Genomic DNA, 14,432 nt, shown 5'->3' on the forward strand with positions numbered 1-14,432 from the left:
GCAAAGTTCTTAGGGGCCAGAATGACATTGAGTACCAGGTTTTCTGCCCTTTTAATAATTTGTTTTAATGATTTTGCTAAATTTGATATTTAAATAAAAAATGTGAACAATAATCTTTATTTAATATAACTTTTTTGTGTACATAGAAACCATGAGTGAAAAAACATGAGATTACAAAAGTGATTATAATACAAAAGGTGTGGGGAACTAGTATATGAGTATTACATGCTGCATACAGTTCCAGGTATATGGTAAAGCTGAAAACAGGTCTGTTTATTAAGCTGAGCAGCTGACCCACATAGGGAGATGACTGTGTTCTTCCTCCCCAGTCTTAGTATTTTTTGCCAAAAGGCCCAGATTTGAGTAAAGGAGAGCGCCTTGAGCGCAAGATCCGAGCATAAGGGCTACAGTCTGTTGAGCTTTGGCAGGTAGGTGTTCGGGGAAGTAAGTTTCGAAGGAATGGTTTCTTCCCTGGAGGTTGCTGGTTTGGTTGCTGGTTTTCCTGGTTGGTACCAAGGCGCTTTTTGGCAGAAGCAGCCTGGCCTTGAAGCTTTTGCACAGTATGATACTGCTCAGCAATGCATGTTGCCTTCTTCTGAAGGTCCAGTTTCACTAGCATCATGTTGTTCTGCAGCTCAGCAAGTGTCTGGTCCTAGGGAATATCAGTAAAGTTAGAACAAATGCATCTTTGTATGGTATATTTAGAAAAACAAGGTGGCATGTATCCATTATTAGTAACTAGTAACTATTTCTTCAAAGATAAACTCTTTAAGGTTAGAGCTCATAACTGAATAGAGGATATATAATTTTAAGACCAAGCACAAGCAGTGCTGAACAGGACATTTTTTAACACAAGTTTATTTAACTTCCAAGAGCCTCAGTCCCTAGACACAAAATTTTGTGCATAACACCTGTAATCCCACCTATTCAGGAAACTTAGGAGGATCAAAAGTTCAAAGGTAGCCTGGGCAACTTGTAGGTCCCTGTCTCAAAAATAATAAAAAGAGCACACGCCTATAATCCCAGCAGCTGGGAGGCTGACATAGGAGAATCACCAGTTCAAAGCCAGGTTCGGCAACTTAGCAAGGTCCTAAGAAACTCAGTGAGACCCTGTCTCTAAATAAATTTTAGATTGAGTGTCCTTGGGTTCAATCCCCGGTAACAAAAATAAATTAAATAAAATAAATAAAAAGGGCCGCAGAGCACATGTCTAGCAAGTGTGATGCCCCATATTCAATCCCTTACTACCACTGAAAAAAGAAAAAGGTATGCTTAGTCTAAGATGTACATTTTTCTTAAACATTTTAAGATCTCTGGGATTAGAATGTATTGCCTTGGTTCCAACCCCAGCCTCATAATTAAAAACAAAAAAACAACAACAACAAAAAAAAACCAGTTTGTTAGTTTTCACAGCTTGTTAGTTTTTTTCTTAATAATATATAACATGATGGGCTGGGGATGTGGCTCAAGCGGTAGCGCACTCGCCTGGCATGCGCGGGGCGCTGGGTTCGATCCTCAACACCACATAAAAATAAAGATATTATGTCCACCTAAAACTAAAAAAATAAATATTAAAAAAAATAATAATATATAACATGATGCCAGTGGCATCTTAGATGAAATATGATAGTATATGCCTCCCTATGGTTGTTATGACAAGGTGCACATACATTACCACAGTACCTATTAGTATTTAGTAAATGCTTCACAAAGAATCATTTCTTATTTAGCAAGGAAGAGAAATTCCTCCTTACTCTAAGTTTATCCTAAAAATCTTTTTCTCTTATGTTCCTGATACCCTTTTTCACATATATACTGGAATGGGCTAGTAAGAGAAGAGGGGTATTTAGGCTGTTCTAACCTGTTTGATTAAGATGTCATCACAAGTGGTCAAAGCTTGACGAAGTTTTCCTGCCCCAGTGCTGTGGCAACAGGCTCTTTCTGCTGACTGAAGAGACTCACCAAGTTTCTGAAGCTCTGACCGCAGTAGTCTTATATTCTACAAAAAGGAGTAGGATCAGATTGTACCAAGATCAACCAGGTAATGATGTGGAGGGGTTAGATCACCATTTGAAGAGAAGTAAAAGCCATTCCCCAGAAAAAGAAAAAGCCATTCCCCAGAACCCTGCACAAAAGAACCCCTTGTCCTCATGAATCAGAAACTGCCTTAGGTAACAGCTTTTGTAACAGAAAGGTTACCTTCTGGCCCTCCTCTAACTTCTTGTCCACATCACTGGTAAAGGGCTTTGCTGAGGGTGGTGGTTCTAACATTCTCTGATACTTCTGCAGCTCTGAGGGAAAGAACAAGGAAACTTGAACACATAGATTTTCTAGTTTTAGACCTACCTCTTTTTAACGTAGTTAACAGTAAATATAAAAGGTGAGGCCACATAGAGCCTAGAGTGAAAGGTCAGGGGGACCTTTTCTGCAGCTTGGAGTTGAGGAAATTATGTTGAAATTAGAATCAGAAAGCCCAGTTTTGAATACGACCTTTTCCCTGAATCACTCATGCTTTCTGCCTTCTCTCCTTCCTCACCTTTAGTGGTAGAGTTTAGCTCTCCTTTGCATTGTTGTAGTTCAGCATTAACCTCCTGGAGCTGCTGAGTAGAGGAAGAAGCTGCCAACCTTTTTGACCGCCGCATGGATAATTTAGACCCTGACTGTTGATGGGCCTCAGATTGCTGTCTGGTTTCCTGCAAGAGATCTTCTAGTTCTTCAATTTTTTCATCCCGTTCCTAAGAGGGAAGTAGAGAGCACAATTCTGTTAAGGGTCAGACAAATACTTGCAGAAACAGATGACAAACAATGAACAAAAACTTTCCCAATACTTCAAAAACCTATTTGCTACCACTTCTATTAATTCTTGCCCAACTAAACCCCTTAATTCACTAAACATACATTAAACATGTACAAAGCACCTAAAGGGAATACGGAAAAGGAGTTCTATATATTATAAATGCTTGCTCTTACCAGAGTTTATAAAGTCTGTTAACCTCAGGCAAATTAGTGACAGAAATCTGAGTAGCTAATTGGGGCTGGTTCAGGGTAACTTACCTGAATCTCCTCGTGGTAAAAACTTGTGAGTGACTCCTTGAGAATCTTTAGTTTCTCTTCATACATTTCCTCCATTAGTTCCTTTTGGGTGTCCAAATGCTCACTGTCAGAGGAGAAAAAAGAAGTGAGTGAAGATTTTTTTTTTTTTTAAATATCTTTATTTTCATGTGGTGCTGAGGATTGAATCCAGTGCCTCACGTGTGCAAGGTAAGCACTCTACTACTGCCCCAGCCCGTGAGTGAAGATTTTGAGGAGTAAACTTGGAGGATGATCCATTCCCTGTCCCACTTGACAGTAAGAGGGGTCAGTATGCCAGTACCTGCACCACTGTTCCCGTTGTTGCATTTGTTCTACCATCTCATTGCAAATTTCATCACGGAGTTGCACCTCCAGGTGCAACTTTTCCTGTCGTTCTTTCAAAAGCAGAGTTTTCAAGGCTTCCACCACCTGTAGGAGCTCCTAAAAGGAACATACTTGTCAGATGTATGCCCATGACCCCAAAAGGCCCAAGACTACGTGGAAAATGTATAGCCATTAAGCTGCTGCACCAAAGCTTTTTTGTATTCTCACCTCCTTGCTGTACATGGAGATGTCAACTTCATTTTCAGCGTGGTTGTCAAGGCCTGGATCTGCCTTACTCCCTTTCTCTAAACCAGGGGATGCCTGAAGACTCTGTTCCTTGATGAATGAATGCAGTGATGGGAGTCCTAGTTGCACAGGTGGGCCATGCACAAGCTAAAGGTGGGGAAAAAAACCTTAATTATAAACTCCTTAACTGTTCACTGGTAAATTTCTATAAAGTTAGCAGCCCAAGGTAGGCACAATCAGAACACCTACAGCTTCTCACCTGGCTGGCAATGGCTGAAAACTTGGCCACGTGAAGAGTCTCATCATAGGTAGAAGCACAAGGATTCACATTGACAATCATGCAGGATCGGCCTCGGCCTGTGAAGAAGCCTTGGAACACTCGAGTCAATTTGCTATCACGGAAAGGAACCAGGTTCTGCTTTGACCTAGCAAAGAACCAGAGGTAATAAATCTGTGAATAAGAACTCTAATCCTTAGGTATCCTAAGGCTATCCCCAGTTGTGACCAGGAAGTCTTGGTAAATTGCAGAGTCCTAGGCCATCCCAGCCCAAGTTTACAGTCGAAAGCTCACCGGTTCTGTTGGTTTTGGCGCAGAGCAGCAATACAGCGGCCCAGGGTGTGCAGAGAAGTGTTAATGTTTCCTGCTTCCTTTAGCCGTTCACCACTCTTTTGATCTTTGCAGCGCTCTGAACCAGCCAGATCACAGAGTGAAAGCCTAAAATGATGCACAGGATCAGGCATAAGGACCTCATATAATGTAAGCTTATGGCCCATCATATTGTTTTGGAGAGGAGAGGGCCCACCAAGAATCTCTGTACCCAAGTAAGAACAAGTAATTCTGAGGACCTCCCTCTGCTCCCACAATGACTAAGTGATCAAGAAAATCAAACTTTCTTTTCTTCCTTTCTTTTTTTCTTAATAATGGGATTGAACCCAGAGCCTCATGCATGCTAGCCAAGTGCTCCATCACTGAGCTACATCCCCTTTCCAAGTGGCCTAGACTGCCTTTCAACTTGTGATGCTCCTGCCTCAGCTTCCTGAGTAGATGTGATAAGAGGTGTGCACCCACATCTGGCAAGATCAAATTTCTAAGTGGAAAAACTTACTCGCTGATCTTGGGAATTATATCCCCTTCTCCCTGAAGGTGCAAGATCCGGATTGAGAAGATGCTATGACTGAAAGTTAAGAAAAAGAGGAAAATCATTGAATATCTTTCCTGACCAGGTGGAAGACTAATGTTTCCTAGATATAGTCAAGGGTTTATTCTCAAAATTCACTCACCTACGGCTAGAGTTCTGGTTCAGGTGTGTACTGGCAAAGCTCTGGTTCTTACGACCCACTTTTAGGAGTCTCCAGGCTTCCTCAGCATCTTGAACATGAATCCAGTTGAGATCTGGGGTCAGAGGAGAGAAAGGTGTTAAGATGGTAATATTCAACCCCCTCCAGGGTTTCTTCCTGGCTTTTCTCCACATTCACATACCTTTCACATAGGGATTGCCATTTTGATCCTCGCATAGCCGCAGAGTCTGCCTTTTCCGCTGCTGGTTAGGTGGTTCTAACAGGTCATAAAGCAGCTCATTGTAGATCTCAAAGAAGGAGATCCAGATGGAGAAGCGAATGTCTGCTGGTATGCTTACTGGGGCAGTGTCTGGCTGTGCCCATTGGTGACTTGTTTCTGAGGAGAAAGCCAATGTATAGACTATCAATCCTTGGGCAATTCATCTAACCTCTGGACTGCAGGGGCCATTGGAAGGTGGAGCTCAAGTTGTAACCTTGGGTCTGCTCCCCTGGTAGCTGCTAGGAGGAGGGAGTAGGTTCCTCTTATTACTTGGCAAAGAGCACATTCATGATACGTACCATCCAGCTGGCTACTGCTGATAAATTGACTGGTAGAAGAGAGCCCAGCAATGCCACTGTCAAAGCTGGTAGTGGTGCCCATCCGACTTTCAATGTAGACACTCCTCTTCAAAGAGGTAGATAGCTCCTCCTGAAGGGACATGGGGAGGAGGTAAGCACAAAGCTTTCCTGAGATTTGTATCCCCTACCCCTGCCTCATGTATACCAACACTTCACCTCTTGAAAGCCTCCACTGAGCAGGGACATCTTCTTCATTTCTTCCTGTCGAATCTGCCTACTATCTAGCCAGATTACCTCATTGGAGAGTGAGGGCTTCAGGTCAGGTGTTGAATGAAGTTGGCCTTGGAGGCTATTGAATATCAGAGCCAATGACCGAGGCAGGATCCCTCCATCTTTGATGGTACCTAGAGGCATATGAATGATGGACAGCTGAGGCAAGTGTCTTTCTCCCTCTGATTCAGAGCACCAAAAAGTAATTACAGGTCAATCCACCATCAAAGGCCAATCAGCAATACTGTGAAGCCTTACTACTCACCTTGAATCGTGTGAGTTTTCCCTGAGTTGGTGACTCCATATGTATAGATAAGCCAGTTCTGCCCTTTGAGTACATCCTTTACCATCTCCTTCACCGTCAGGTTGAAGAAGGATGACTGTCCCACTTCTGGCCCAAAGATCTGTAGACAGACCCAGTAACTCAGAGGTCCATTCTTCATCTCCCACTTGCATTCTATGCAGAGCCAGCATTCTATGCAAGCCACCCTTCCTGGGTGGTTGGCTCTGGAGCCCATTACAGAAGGTTCTATCTGCCTTGCTGTCAACTATTCCTAATCACTGAGGACTCAACTACTCTCTATTAGTCCATCTTTCATCCAAATCAAGAAATACTTAAAGAATGCTATGCACCAAGCCTGATTTGCACACACTATGGGCTAATATAATGGTCACAAGCAAGGGCTTTGGAGATGGATAGACCTAAATCCTAGTCCTGTTTCTCCCACTGATTAAAATCCCTGCATGCTGATTCCTTGGTTAAAGACTAGTATATCCATACCTGGGAAAAGGTGAACTTGTGGGTAGCTTGGCCAATTCCCCGCTCGTTGCTTTTCAAGGCAAAGGAGTCCTTGGGTGCTTGCAGAACAAGGGTCTCCATATTCTCAATTCGAACACAGCCCTGAGAAGGGGGAAATACAGTTTTTATAGAAGGAAATGTTGCTGGAGAATCTCTTCTTTACTGTATCATTCCACTTTAAAGCCTCCTCCTCAAACACTCACCTGATCCTCCTGTCGTTCCAACTCGGAAGGTAACAAGGGCCTGACCCTCAGGTATACTTTCACCTTCTCTGTACTGTCTTCACATGGAACCTGTGGTAGAATTCCAGCCCAGAATCACATATTAATCTCGGAAGTTACCTCTGAACAAATGGGCAAATAGCACACTTCCTAGGAATCAGGTTAACACAAGCCCATTCCATCTCAAATGTTTCTGTGCAACTACTCTTTGGTTCTACAATCATTCTAACCCACATGACCTTTTTTACTCCTTTGTCACCCTCTCTCTCTCATCAGTACCCTGCAAACCTGGCTTGCCACACCAATTATCTGAGTTAGAATTGGTTGAGTGGTATGAAAATCAGCATGTGATACAATAGCAGAGTATAGTAGTTAGAGCACCTTGGACATAGACACACCTAAATTTGAGTACCAATTCCATTATTTAATAATTATGAGCTCTTGAACAAGTTCTTTAAATTCTCTTTGCCTCAGTTTCCTCATCTGCATAGTGAGGTTAATAATAGCACCAACATCATTCATTCAACAAATAGAGAATGCCTACTATGGCCCAGGAACTCTAAAAGGCTCCAATAGCTCCTAATGAGGGATGTTAAAGGCTCCAGTAGTTCCTAATGAGGGATGCTATCAAGGATTTTGCTTTCATAAAAACTTTGTTAGTTCCTAAGAGGGGGGAAAAAAACAATGTGATGACATATGTTAACATTTAGCATAAGGCCTAGCACAATAGTTTTTAACCAGGGCCATTATTTCCCCTCAAAGAACACTAGGTTGTTAAAGTGGGAAGGCATTACTGACATCTAGTGGGCAGAGGCCAGGAATGATGCTCAACATTTACAATGCACAGGACAGCTCCTTACAATAAAGAATCCAGCCTCCAAATGTCAGAAATGCTGTAGCTGAAAAACCCCAGCTTTGCAGCAAGAAAGGCTAAAAAAAATGGAAGCAATGGTAGATATTATTAAAACCTGAATGTACATTCTACTTATGTAATGTCACCATGTGCAAATAATCGTGGGGGGTGGGTGGGGGAGTGGGGGGGGGTTTGAATCAAGGGTCTTACATGTTAAGCATGGGTTCCACTTACTGAGCTACCCTCTCCAGCCTGTACAAATCATTTAACATAACTGGGTCTCAAAATGGACAGAAGCATTTATCCTTGTCTCAGAGATTACCTAAGAGTTATGCACTTTATTTAATTAGTGCAATGCAAATAGTAGTTATTCTTTTTTTTTTTTTAAGAGAGAGAGAGAGAGAGAGAATTTTAATATTTATTTTTTACTTTTCGGCGGACACAACATCTTTGTTTGTATGTGGTGCTAAGGATCAAACCCTGGCTGCACGCATGCCAGGTGAGCGCTCTAAATAGTAGTTATTCTTATGGGCATACAAGTCTACATTTTTTACTTGTCATGCCCTTAGTTTAAATTGTTGTCTCAGACCTTAGGGATTACTGGTCGTTGACATTAAACTATCCTATATGGAGGATTATAGGCTGAGAATATAATTTTCTGCCCCCAAGCCACTATCCAATTCTTTATGTGTGTTTGTTTTTTGGTACTGGGGATTGAATCCAGGGGCACTTAACCACTGAGCCACATCCCCAACCCTTTTTTGTATTTTATTTAGATACAGGGTCTCAATGAGTTGCTTAGGGCTTTGCTAAGTTGCTGAGGATTCCTTTGAACTGGTGATCCTCCTGATGCTGGGATTATGGCATGTGCTGCCGCCGCCGCCGCCGCCGCCGCCGCCGCCGCCACCACCACCACCACCACCACCACCACCACCACCACCACCACCACTACAGGCCACTATTCAATTCTTTTACCTGCTGCTTGTCCTCCAGGGAGGTGGAGATGACAGAGCAGTCTGATAGTAGGTCTGTCCGGATCACAGATCCCAAATCTGCAGCTGTGGATTCAAACATTGGGGAGACTACCACATTCTCATCAGACAGCAGGCCCACAGGTGGAGAAAGGATTCCTTGAGACATGGCAGCAGAGGCAGCCTAGGTCTAAAAAGAGACAGAGTATGTAGGAAGAATAACAAATGGAAGGAGCAACAATGCCCTTGCCCCAGGGCACTCGGTTCACAACCTGAATTGCAACTCTGTATTTTCTCTAATTACTAGCAAAGAGGAAGGGGAGGGGATATTGAATAATTTAAATCAAGTCTAAGGCTTCTTTTCTAAACGTGAACAGCAACTAATAGATATCTGGCTCCAAAAGTGGAAGGCCACGCTCCAAGCAGGGTGCCTGGCCTGCCAATGCTGTGGAAGTGATGTCAGGATCCAAGAGTCCATTTGCAACCTCACCCGAAAGCCCACCGAAAGAATACAGGTATTAAGGGAAGAAAGAGAGCGGGTAGTGCGGAGAGGGAGATGGCTGCAGTTCCTCTTTGTGAAAGCCTACTCTGCATGGGCAAGAGTTGGGAACCTCAGTTCCAGCCCGGCGGCACACTTACTGGAAGACGCGGCCCTCGCTGCTTCTCAGGTACCAGCTGAATCCCAGCAACAGAACCTGGACTTTCGCTACCGGAGAGCTCAACTCCGCCCATGAGGTGCAGCTTTGTTCCTAATACAATGTTTTAAATTATGCACTGAGTTCGTTCGGCCAATCAGAAACGAAGCCTGCAGTTACCAATCAGCGTAAGGAAAGGGGCGGGGAAGACCCGGGAGACCGTTTGATTCAGCTTGACCTCTCACCTGTAATGTGGATCCGGGTTACCAACTGTCATGCGTTTGGAGTTGTTTCTCCTGGGATTACTTCCCTTCAATTCTTTTCCTTGAACTCAGACATTTCTTTTATAAAAAGCCTAAAGGAAATCCTGAGGCTTCGGTTGCCATCTCTGCCCTACTTTGGCAACAGTGCTTTCCAGGAAAGCACAAGATAACTGGTTTAAGGCTCTTGCTTCGACTTGGATGAAAAACCTACATTTCCCAGGAGGCACCGCGAACCAACGCCCGTACTCTATTTCCCAGAGTTCCCGGTGTTGGGTCTTACATGACTCTAGCTCGCAGGCGTTGGAGACTTCGGGGCCAAGATGGCGACAGGATCGGGCAGTGAGTATCTGCGTGGAAGGCTTTTGTGGAGCGAAGCAAGGCACAGCATTTTTGGCACACACTAAGGAAGTGGGAGGAGTGGGATAACAGATCCTAAAGTGTTCAACGGCTTCGTGAGGGCCGGCGTTTGGGGTTTGAGACATAACTATAAGCTGCTGCGTCTCAGGGAAGGAGGGAGGTTTGAGAGAAGCAGGTCAGCGAGTCTTTGTATCAAGAGTTCTGCGGGGTAGGAGAGAAAGGTACTCTAGAAACTTGGGCGTTAAAACGAAGAGATGGGAGCCATATGGTGTGGCCGGCAGCTCAGAGTCATTCATTTTCTGAACAATGTGAGGCATTCGAAGTGTGATCACTTTAAATCACGAGTTTTTTCTGTCACTGGGAAATTGCGTTTCGTGAAATTCAGTCATTTTTATCCGTTTCATAGACAATGTTTTTAGGTTCGTCGGTTGGGGGAGGGGCTGAAAGAAGTAAACAAGTTTATGCTAAGAGGGAGGCGGGGCAGTAGGAAGGGCGGGCGCTAGGAATCTTGGGAAATAAGCTCGCGTTCAAATTGGAATAAAGGCTTTTAAAAAAAAATTTATTAGCCCCTCCGTGTCGCTTTGGGATTGAACCCCTCAGTGGCATCTTACCACTGAGGTACAACCCTATCCCCCCTACATTCCCCCCCAACTTTTTTTTTTTTTCCGGGCTGTCCTCGAAATTGCAATCCTCCTGCCTCAGCCTACCTAGTATCTGGCATTACAGGAAAACACCCCTGCACCCAGGTGGAATAAAGTATTCTTTAAACTGAACTTTCTAAAGAATTACTTCATATTAATATGACTTTCCCAATTTTTAAAAAATAAAGCCGAGCTTAAAGTCGTGGCATCTGAGGAAATAGAATGTTCTACTATAATTCACATGCATACAATAGATAAGATCAATGTAGTTAATTGTGGTGGTGAAAATCGAGTGTTGGTGATTGCTTAAGAGTGCTGGGCTTGGTGGCTCATGCTTGTAATCCTAGCGGTTCTGGAGGCTGAGGCAGGAGAATCACAAGTTCAAAACCAACCTAAGCAATTTAGCGAGACCCTGTTTGAAAATAAAAAATAAAAGGGGCTGGGAATGTGGTTTAGTGGTTAGGCACCCATGGACTCAATCCTTGGCACCAAAAAAAAAGTTGCCGTGGTGCAAGCCTGTTACCTTTGCAGCTTAGGAGTCTGAGGCAAGAGGATTGCAATTTGAGGCCAGCCTCAGCAAATTAGCCAAGCCCTAAGCAACTTAGACCCTGTCTCAAAAAGGGTGTGTGTTTGTGTAGCTTAGTGGTAAAGATCTGGTTCAAGAATCAATCCTAGTTTAAAAGAAAGTTGGTGATAGTAGCTTGTTTTGTTCTAACAATTGGTATATTTTGTATTAGGCTTTTAGTTGTTGTTTTGGTGCTTAAAACTCCTCAGAGGTTGTCTCTAAGCCTTGTTTCTTTTCAGAACACAAGCTGCTGAGTACTGGCCCCACAGAGCCATGGTCCATCCGGGAGAAGCTGTGTTTAGCATCTTCAGTCATGAGGAGTGGAGATCAAAATTGGTAAGATATCTAGGATGTCTCCGTTCTTGGGTCTTAGAAACTTGTCCCCCCTCACACACACACACACACACTTTGGTGGATTCTTACAGTAATATCAAATAGTATTTTTTTCCAAACAGTTTTATTGAAATATTTATATATCATAAAATTAACCCACTTAAAATGTAGAACTCAATAGTTTTTTAGTATATTCACAGAGTTGTGCATCCATCACCACAGTCTAATTTTGAACATTTTCCTTATCCCTACAATAAATCCATTACTCCTTAGCTGTCATTGCATTCTCTCTTCTCCTCTCCCAAGCAACTACTTATCTACTTACTTTTTCTACAGACTTCATTTCATATAGAAGGAATCATATAACATGTGGTCTTCTGGCACTGATTTCTTTTTCTTTTCTTTTCTTTCTTTTTTTTTTTTTTTGGAGGTTAAAAAAGGTTTATTACTTAGAAAAAGGTTTATTGCTTTGCTAGCAAAGGAAAAAAAGTGGGACTCTTGTCCCAAAAGCTGGATTCTGCCCATCAGCAAGAATAGGCTTTTAAAGAGGTGATTCAAAGGCTACATTCCTCATGTTCTCTGTTTCAGTTGTAATTCGCTTGTTAATTTGGGAGATATTCATTTCTGAGGTCTTTTGGTACCATCCCCAAAGTCTCATTACTTTGTTCCTATGGTGGGTTTGTACTCAAGGACAGATAACTCTGCCTAGGAAGGGGTAGAAAGGTAATTCTGTTTCCCCAGAAATTAGGGAGGAGCAGGGAGAGAAAGAAAGTAACATGTCCATTTAAAAAATAAGTTACAGTGGCAGAGCAACAAGAGCTATATTCAAAGCATAAAGTAGACACTCTTACATTTCCCCACTGTCAATTTCTACATTCCATTTCTATGGAAAGATGGGTGATGACATCTTCAAAACTGTTCCTGCTGCAAGGGGGTGAAATTGGGGGAAGTAACCCAAAGCCCTTGTTCTCTATTAGGTGGGGTGTGGACAGTTAAGGGGTTTCAGTATCAGTGTAGTCCATAGGTCCACAGTTGGCAGGTGGCAGGTGACTGGACAAGGTGTACACAGGCAGGGATCATGAAAATGGTCAAAGTTGTCCCACTTTCCTGAGTTCAATTTCCTTTTTCTCAAAGTGGACCAGGATGGAGCAACCTTTATTGCTTGGGGAGAGAAGGCAGGAGTTCCATGAAGCAAAAGGAGTTTAGGCAGCTGTTGGGAAGCTCCTTCCTTCAGTCCCTTTACTCACAGGAGTATCTCCCCTTGTTCAACCCTAGGCAAACTCACCCATCTCCTAACTCTCCTGCAGTTGGTTCTCAACAAGTTTTGCCAGTCACCTTGCTGACTCAGCATGAAAATGAGGTTCCTTGGAGAACCAAGCCTGCCTAAGAAAACTGGAGCAGGGGCTTCTTTGGGGTTCCTGGAATGCCAAATTTGTTACTGAAAGCTTGGTCCTTGTCTCCAGTGCCAATCCAATAAGGACATGGTTTTGAGAAAAAGGGAAAAGAAGGTTTATTGCTTTTCTAGCTAAGGAGATACTCAGGACTCCTGTCCCAGAGGCTGTGATTCTTGGCACTGGCTACTTAATCAGTCAACAGTACTTTTTCAGGGTTCACCAACGTGTACTATGTATTAATGCTTCATTCTCTCTCTTTTTTTTAGAGAGAATTTTTAATATTTATTTTTTTTAGTTTTCGGCGGACACAACTTCTTTGTATGTGGTGCTGAGAATCGAACCCAGGCTGCACGCATGCCAGGCAAGCGCGCTACCACTTGAACCATATCCCCAGCTCGCTGCTTCATTCTCTTTTAAGGCCAATAACAGTATGAATATATTATCACCCCTTTGTATGCATTGGAGATTGGTTCTAGGACTCACAGATACTTTAAAATTATCTCTAAATTACTTGTTACCAAATATGATATAAACAGTTGTTGTATTGTATTATTCAGGGAATGATGACAAGAAAAATAGTCTGTACATGTTCAGTACAGATGCAGTCTTTTTTTTTTTTTTCTCCCCAAGTATATAATTTTCAACCCATGGTTGATTGAATCCAAGAATGCAGACCCTGGATATAGAGAGTTGGCTTCTTATTCAACACTTAAGGATCATTTGGATGGTTCCTCCAATTTAGGACTAATATGAGTAATGCTGTTATAAACATTTGTTTACAAAGTTTTATGTGAACAGTATTTCAATTCTCAAGTTTTCCACCCCAGTAGTGGAATCTCTGCATCATATGGTAATTATATGTTTAACTTTTTGAAGAGCTGCCAAACTTGTTCTTTTCTCCTGTTCAGTGTTTTTCTCCAATATGAGGGATTGAACCCAGGGCTTCAGTCATGCTAGGTGAGTGCTCTACCACTGAGCTACATCCCTAGCCCTTTGAAAATTTTTATTTTAAGACAGAATCTGACTAAGTTGCTCAGGCTGGCCTGGAACTTGTAATCTTCTTGCTTTAGCCTCCAGAGTAACTAGAACTGTAGGTAGCCACCTACAGTGCATACACCTGTAGGTGTATGCCACCATGCTGAACTGAATACGAATTCTAAGAAAGTTCCTGGCAAGAAAAAAAAAAATGACACAAACTGAACAAGTAGAATTTTTATCAAAACTAAGCATGAAAGCTGGGCATGGTCTACATACCTATGATCCCAGCAACTTGATAAACAGGAGGATTGCAAGTTCAAGGTCAGCATTGGCAACTTAGTGATACCTTGGCTCAAAATTTTAAAAAAATAAGAAAGGCCTGAGGATGTAGTTGAATGGCAGAGTGCCCCTGAGATAAGAAAAAAGAAAGCAAAACATGATTGTGCTAATTTTAACCAAAAGCTGAACTCTGTGGTCAGTAAAATCCAATTATATGGAATATCTATGGTGTATGTACTCCCCTTTATGCCTCCTGATTGACAGACTTAAGTCAAACAGACAGACTTCATTTATTCTTTTTTCAATTTGGACTTTCAATTGTGACTTTCTTTTTTCTAATTCGAGCAAAAATTGTTTGAAACCAGATATATAGT

General features: G+C 42.6%; 2 protein-coding genes across 7 annotated transcripts in view; one reads left to right on the forward strand and one right to left on the reverse strand.

Moving 5' to 3' along the window:
* Positions 1-316: 316 nt before the first annotated feature.
* Kif20a (kinesin family member 20A) lies at positions 317-9,319 on the reverse strand. The gene is made up of 19 exons (XM_076856001.1): positions 9,253-9,319; positions 8,618-8,803; positions 6,772-6,861; positions 6,551-6,670; positions 6,035-6,173; positions 5,716-5,903; positions 5,500-5,629; positions 5,123-5,317; positions 4,924-5,035; positions 4,749-4,817; positions 4,214-4,357; positions 3,902-4,067; positions 3,625-3,789; positions 3,374-3,513; positions 3,055-3,157; positions 2,537-2,735; positions 2,200-2,291; positions 1,862-1,999; positions 317-652 (listed from the first exon to the last, which is right to left on the reverse strand). Exons 2-19 carry the CDS (start codon positions 8,780-8,782, stop codon positions 332-334), a joined length of 2,676 nt encoding a protein of 891 aa, XP_076712116.1. The 5' UTR covers positions 8,783-8,803; positions 9,253-9,319; the 3' UTR covers positions 317-331.
* A 471-nt stretch (positions 9,320-9,790) lies between these two features.
* Brd8 (bromodomain containing 8) overlaps positions 9,791-14,432 on the forward strand; it is a 42,400-nt gene continuing 37,758 nt past the window's right edge. For all 6 annotated transcript variants that reach the window (XM_076856894.2, XM_076856895.2, XM_076856896.2 and 3 more), the window contains exons 1-2: positions 9,791-9,850; positions 11,314-11,410. In XM_076856894.2, the coding sequence (XP_076713009.1) occupies positions 9,832-9,850; positions 11,314-11,410 (116 nt within the window). In that variant the 5' untranslated portion in view covers positions 9,791-9,831. The remainder of the gene's footprint in view (positions 9,851-11,313; positions 11,411-14,432) is intronic.

The sequence above is a fragment of the Callospermophilus lateralis genome, chromosome 5, assembly GCF_048772815.1.
Source record: "Callospermophilus lateralis isolate mCalLat2 chromosome 5, mCalLat2.hap1, whole genome shotgun sequence".
Classification (NCBI taxonomy): domain Eukaryota; kingdom Metazoa; phylum Chordata; class Mammalia; order Rodentia; family Sciuridae; genus Callospermophilus; species Callospermophilus lateralis.